The 7,061-nt window shown below is 35.8% G+C and overlaps 1 protein-coding gene across 2 annotated transcripts; it reads right to left on the bottom strand.

Moving 5' to 3' along the window:
* Positions 1-1,196: 1,196 nt before the first annotated feature.
* Positions 1,197-5,500, bottom strand: LOC106520365 (synaptotagmin-like protein 2; the record flags this gene model as incomplete). Of its 2 annotated transcripts, XM_014012408.1 has the most annotated exon segments (4): positions 1,197-1,308; positions 1,429-1,589; positions 3,285-3,426; positions 5,102-5,500. In XM_014012408.1, coding segments are annotated over 3 exon segments (374 nt in total), but the record flags the coding sequence as incomplete, so codon positions are not given.
* Positions 5,501-7,061: the final 1,561 nt, after the last annotated feature.

Below are 7,061 nucleotides of genomic sequence, written 5' to 3'. Positions count from 1 at the left end.
AAAATAACATTTGCTGAAAATAAAACTGCTCTGCAGTGACTCGAGTGTTGAAATAAAGTATATCTTGGTTGCTGAATGTTTGTTTTTACATCCTTCGCAAACCATTTGATGCATGTTAGTGTTTTGCTGCTGCTGTTTAAACAGCTGAGAAGGATTTATGGATTTAGAAAAATGTTTGAAGCAATGTTCCTCTGTACCTACTGAAGCGAAGGCAAATATTAATTCTGCTTTAAAAGTCGTAAATATCTCAGCTGTGTCTCGACGTTTCATCAACACTCATTTAGTTTTGTTCAAACAACTTTCTGAGGTAACTACTGGGAATTTGGTTTTGAAAGAATCCCTCATTGAACTAAACTTTAATTTATGTTCCCTGTCCGTGTTGTGCAGTTTGGGTTATAAAAAAGAGCGCTTCCAGTCTGCACCACCTCTGTATGTATATTTACACAAGCAGAGTCACAAGACGACACTCACACACCAAAGACACACATTTAGTCAGACTGAGGGGCAGAATGCCTTTCAGATGATGTACTCTGAAAACAACTGCTTACAGGTTTGGAAACTTACGTGCAAAAAGAATAAAACCACAATAAGAAACAGGATACTCCTTTTCTTGTATGTTTTTATAAAGTCGTTTTAAACGATAACATCCGTGTCTTTTCTTTATATTTTGACTTTTTTGTTGCTCGTTTTTTAGTTTTCGATCATGTCGGCATCTAAAAACTCCTGCAGATGAAAACGTGTCTTATAAAAATTTATTATTAATTTTCAACTCTTTGTAAATTTCTTTGTTGGTGCTAAACTACAACTTTTGTCCAGTTGCACCTCCTACTGAATATTTACAAGCTAAATATGTTCAGACAGTATGTAAACAAATGTGATTCTACAGTTTATGTAGTAAGCAGAAAAAGTATTACCACCTAAGTAACAAACCTAGTACCTAGTAAAGTGATTTGGTTAGCTAGTTAGCAAGTCACAAACTAGGGCAGGGTTATTCAACTGGCGGCCCGTGGACCACATCCAGCCTAAGGCATGTCTTCAGTCCGGTCTACCAATAAGTTTCATTTAATTTAATATAAAAATAAGTTTCAGATCAATTATATATTTATGATTCAATGTGGCTAAATGAGCCAATTTAAAAGGTAAAACATAATAATGTGTGTTCTTTTACAATCTGAACATAAAAACAGATATTATACTTCTTCTCCTGTGGCTCCGATGTCTCAAAACATCTGGCCGGTTTGGGCGGAGCTAAGACACCTGAGTCCCGACTGCCAGGTGACCTGGATCTGTCAAGTCTTGGAGACACGTCTTTAGGGGGATAAAAAAAAAAAAGAGGTTTGAAAACACCAGAACCAAGCAGGTTTAAATGTACCGTTAATTCAAGTTAAATGACCCCAACATTGAACAGAACAGCTTTTTTCAACACACCTACACAGGATGTCTTCCCTTGTTTCATGGCCGCCAGAATGATTTCAGATCCATGAATTGTATCGTTGTGTCGGCGGGACTTGGCCTCGTAGAACCATTCTCCCGTCAGGTACTTCAGCTTGACATCCGGCTGAGAAGTGGGAAGTATTTTCTCCAATTTTCTGCGCAAAAAAAAGTGCAATCACTCAAGTGAAGACATTAATCTAGAACTGTAAAGTTCTTTTAAGAACAACTAGCTGAGACGTTTTTTGTCCAGATCCACAAAAAGAGCAAACATGTTGATGATGACCAATCTTCTGGGTCTTCAAAATCTCAGTAGTGATAGGATGATTAAAGAAATGACTCTGTAGACATAAGTTATTCTTGAACAGCAAAGATTTATTCAGAATAACAGCCTGTACCAAATCAAGAGACTTGGGGTCGAATAAGTGAAAATCTCTCCCTGAACTTCCGGGGTCCATCATTTTTATAACATTCTACCACATCCAGATGTAAACAAAGTCCACTTCTCCACTGGGACGGGCTTAACAATGCAGAACAAACTTGCATGCAATTCCTTCTTTGGTGAAGGAGTTGGCTACTGAGATGTAAAATTAGACACACAAACATGTTTACCACTCAAAACTGTTTTTAACAAGCGAGCTATGGATGAACATGTTTTCCCATCCTTGTAAGAAATTGCTGAGACATTAATTTAAGAACAAACAACTCCTTGACTGACTCACACAGGCCTCATCGCAATTCTGTTTAGATGACTTCAAATACCTCACGACTCTTAATGGAGTTCATTTGATATTTGAGTTGAGTTTGATGGAGCTTTATTATCTGAGCTGAGATGAAAGACAAAAGTAGAAAAACAAGTTAAAACTTAAAATGCTTAATGAATCGCAGCTGATTTGGTTTGATTTCCAAGTGCTTTGGTTTTTATACCTCTTATTGCTATAATTACAAAAAGGGCAGTTTAATCATGACAAATGGATTTTATTGTTTTCATTCATGTCCACTTTAACTACACGGTCTCTCATTCCTGTGCACCTGTTTTATGTCTCCTAATTACGCCCACCTTCCATTTGTCTTTTGGAAAATGTCCCTTTTTAAATTAAACGGTCTTATTTTTATTTAGGTTCTCGTTTCGACTGTCAAGCCATGCTGTTCAGTACATTTCTTATTGTCTTGCTAAGACGTTGCATGATGAAAAGAAATTTACCATCCTTAAATATTTCTCACACTGTAACCGCTTCACATGATCAATATTAAGAATATGAAGGACAGAATTCTGGGAAACATCTCTGCGGAGCTAAAATTACACCAGAAAAGATCAAAACAAGTTTCAGCATCTAAGAATAAAACATAACATTCCAGCTCATCTTTTCATTTCATCATGTGACAAAGGGGCAGCACTTCATTACAGGCTGTTGGTTTAATCCTTTTACACAAGAACTGACCCGTACACAGCAAGCATTCAGCCTCCCACTGATGTGAAAAGACTGGACGGCTAATTCTATTCAGCTCCCAGTGAAAAGCTCTTTGTTTACATCAAATGTTTCTTTTAAATGAAATCTGAGACTTTTTTATGTTTGTTTGCTTCACGAATGAATTTGAACCAGAAATGAACGTTTTTTTTTTCTTCCAAAGGTGCAAGAAGAGATTTATTATTTAGAGTTTGCAGAATGAGTTGGTTTGACTTGTTTGTGTTGCAGAGTGGATCTCATCTCTGAGGGTTTCTCAACAATGGAGGACGAGCTCTTATTTTGTTAACCTATTAGGAGACTTGTCACAGAAGACAGTCTGGAGGGAGCTCGTGGAAAATACAGGCTGTCCTGACTTGTTGCAGACTTTAAGGGCATCAAACGTACCTGACCCTCTCCTCCTCAGCCCGCTTCAGATCGGCGTCCCTCCTCAGCACCGTCAGAATGGCCTCCTGCTCCTCCTCCGTCAGGTGGCTCAGGTCGATCATGCTTCTCCTCTCCCCGCAGGTGAAGAAACTCCCAGCTGCCTCTGTTCAACCAATTCTCATGAGGTCAACATGTTCCTGAACACAGTTACTCTCATGCAATGGCTAAAGTCTGACAATTAAAAGAATGGGGAAGTGTTGAAAGTGGGCCGGTTGTTGGAGGACATTTTAACTCCTCGTATCTCTATCAATAAACATTACAGAACAATAAAAACAAACATATGATGTCCTATATTTTATTGGTGTTCATTTCACACGTTATATAATTTCTATCGGTTTCTCTCTTTACTGTTCTTATATTTCTCTTCTACTTTTTCTTTTTCACTATAGTATTACAAAAGACACTGATAATGGAGAAATTAAGAAACTAATATTCAGTTTTGTTTTCTACTGAAGTGGCATAAAAAACGTTTGATGACTCGATGCTTCAAATCTTATGGTTATGGTTTTTTTTTTACCCAACTTGCAGTTTTTTTGCACAGCGACTGTTTGAGGCTTGTTTCTGTCTGCCTCTCATTAAGAGTCAGGGTGGGACAGGCACAGGTTTGGGGTCAACATGGTAACCATTGGGACACTACACATATTTAGCCACTGACAGCAGAAACTTCCCCTTTTGGTCTTTTAAAATCTTAAAATCTTTTGTAACGTTGTTAGAATTGTTTCAAATTCTCCCATAAACTCTCATTGACTTCACTACTCTTTAGTTTCAGAAAATAGATGCATTGAAACCATTTTATTTAGATGCAAAGAGATGGAGAGCCTATTATTATTATTATTATTATTATTATTGGACAAAAAATTTATTTGGGCACCCCAAATAGGAAAAATGTCTTTCATTTAAAAAAAGCCAACTTTGTAAAAGAAAAAGGAAACAAAAAACTGATTTTGTGTTTGTTTATTTTTAACTAAAGGCCCTCAAGAAGCTAATAAAAAATAATAAAAATTAAAAAAGTCATTTGATGTGATATTTTTGTTTCAAATTGAGATCGCTTTAAAAGATTGACTAAGAAATACATCAATAAATATTTTTAATCAGTCAGAAACAATGATTGTTATAAAGTTTAAAAAATAATTTGAGGGTTATTCGTGTTTTCTGTACTTTTTCTACAGTAAAAACATCAAATCATGGACGTTTTCCTCAGTGAATCGTGAAATGCCTGTAGTTAGAAATTAAAGATGTAGCTTCAGTTTTGAAAATTATTTCAAAATATGTCATTGTCTCAGTTTAGCTATTTTAGAACAATTTAGCATTTGAGCATTATTTCATAGAGAAATGGACTTTTTTTTTACACAACACAGCAGGGTTTCAGGCTTTAATGCAGCCTATGTRTACCTTAAAAACACTGAATAAGGGAGGAAACAAAGATTAAAAATGAAGTAGTGTCAACACTTTTTTCTTTCTTACTTCAGTATCTTTAAAATCAGAAAACCTTAAATCTAAAAGCACTAAAGCACTAAAACATGGTGCTTTTTATTGTGCTTYTCAGAACATCTGCTCCACTTTGTTCAGTTTATTCAAGGTGGAGATGTGTTGACACAGCAGGTTAGTCACTGACTTCAGGATCCGGTTTGCTCCAACAGGAATTGAGCTTTTAAAAGTTAAAAAAAAGAGTTTTCTGACAATAAGATTCTAATGAGCAGAAATAGTAAAGTTGCAGCACAGAAGAAAGAATTACCTCATTTTTGGAGTCATCTCTAAATAAAAGCAGAAAAACTTACCTTAAAGATGTTCAGATTATATTCCCTTTAATACTTCTGCCCATCATGTGTTGGAGAAAACAAGAATATTTGAGGATAAATGAGTTTTACCTCCTCCTCCTCCTGTGCAGGTCTGCAGCTGGATGAATTCCTCAGACAGGAGGAGGAGGAGGAGGTATGGAAGAGGAGGTTCTAAACGACTAACACAGAGAGGAAAATAGATATAAACTGCAGCCATTTTGTGTTTTATCGCCTCCTTATGGCCTCTTCTGTCCCCTGGGGTTTAAAACAGATGTTTCAAATCGAGCGGAACGTTTTATTTTACCGATTAAATTATTTTTTTAAAGTAAGTAATTAGATGCAATGACCAGTGGAGTCCAGCAGGTGTCGCCACCGGACAAAGTGAGGTTCAACAGCTAATTAAATGCTCCCAAYATGACGCCATTTGACCATCTGCTCCTCACTTTAGGAGGGATAAATGTTCCCACTGTGATTCTATGACTTTCAGGACAAAGTCGTGGATCCAGTCCCGCTTTGATGCTCAGAAAGAAATTAATTTCCAGGGCCGCATTAAAGAGGAAACAGACCCCTGGGCTGCAGCTGGACCCACAGCAGCCTAGAGAGATTTTTTTCTGTCTTGTTTTCTCTTTTGTGCAGGTGTCGAGGCAAACTACAAATGTGTTGTCTTGTGTTTTCTCTACGCTTCTTCCCTTTTAATCTCTTTCATCATCCTTTTCCCTTTTCTTTTCCATCTCCGTTATATCTAAATAATCCCAAAAGCATTTCTAATGTTTAAATAATTATCAAGTGGAGCACGAAGCATGAAAGCATGAAAGTAAAACTGTTGGGCCTCATTCTGAATTTCACACGGACAAAAATAATAATTATAATTTCAAGCCTTAAATTTTCCTTTATCATATTATTGGATGAAGTGGTTCCAACAYCATAAACACCATTATCCACCATAAACAATATTTTTAGAATTTCACAGCCTAAATGTCTAATTTAAATGTTTAAGCTCATTTAGTTCAGCTTTTTTAAAACAAGTCAATTAATTTAATTAACATTTTTGGAAAATGATAAACAGATGTGTCATTTTCCCTCTTAGGATTAGGAAGACCACCACCAACCCACCCTTTTTATTAAATTTGAAATAACACAAGCAGTGATAAAAATATTACCAATGAAATAATGTTTCAGGGCTCTGGGCTGATGCACCCAACACTGAACCCTCTGAGAAGTCCAATAAACTACATCTGAAGCTTTCTTTTTTATTTTCTGCATAAAAAAGGAGCTAGTTGAAAAATTCAAGCAAAAATAAATAAGAAAAAACATAATAATATTCTGTTTTAAATGATCCAAAATCCTATCAGCTTTTAATCACTTTTAAATATAATGCAAACTATACTGAAGTTTGGTGTCTTTTTTTTAAATCATCAACAATTTTTAGTTATTTTCAGTGGGAATATAACAAATGTTTAAAATGAATTAGGAAAAATCCCTATGCAAWACTAATGTAATTATTATTGATAAGGGAATAAAATAAAGAAAAATTAAAACATTGTAAAAGTTTAAATTTCTTTTTCGTGTTTTGTAGCGTTGTGGGTTTGCAAAGGGAGTCCCTGACCAGAAATAATCTTAACAGCTAATGCTTTTTTTATACTGTATATATACAGCGGGTAAAATAAGTATTGAACACGTCACCATTTTTCTCAGTAAATATATTACTAGAGGTGCTAATGACATGAAATTTTCACCAGATGTYGGTAACAACCCAAGTGATCCATACATACAAAGAAATCAAACTATAAATGTCCAGAAATGAAGTTATTTGTAATAATGTGGAATGGCACAGGGAAAAAGTATTGAACACATGAAGAAAGGGAGGTGTAAAAAGGCATGGAAAGCCAAGACACCAGCTGAACTCTCTCAGTAATTAGAAAGCAAGCCTGCCCCTTGTCAGTGCAAGTTAATATCAGCT

This window comes from Austrofundulus limnaeus, unplaced genomic scaffold (assembly GCF_001266775.1).
Source record: "Austrofundulus limnaeus strain Quisiro unplaced genomic scaffold, Austrofundulus_limnaeus-1.0 Scaffold91, whole genome shotgun sequence".
In the NCBI taxonomy this organism is placed as follows: Eukaryota; Metazoa; Chordata; class Actinopteri; order Cyprinodontiformes; family Rivulidae; genus Austrofundulus; species Austrofundulus limnaeus.
The sequence above is the reverse complement of the archived record's forward strand: the minus strand, read 5'-3'. Positions and strand labels throughout refer to the sequence as shown.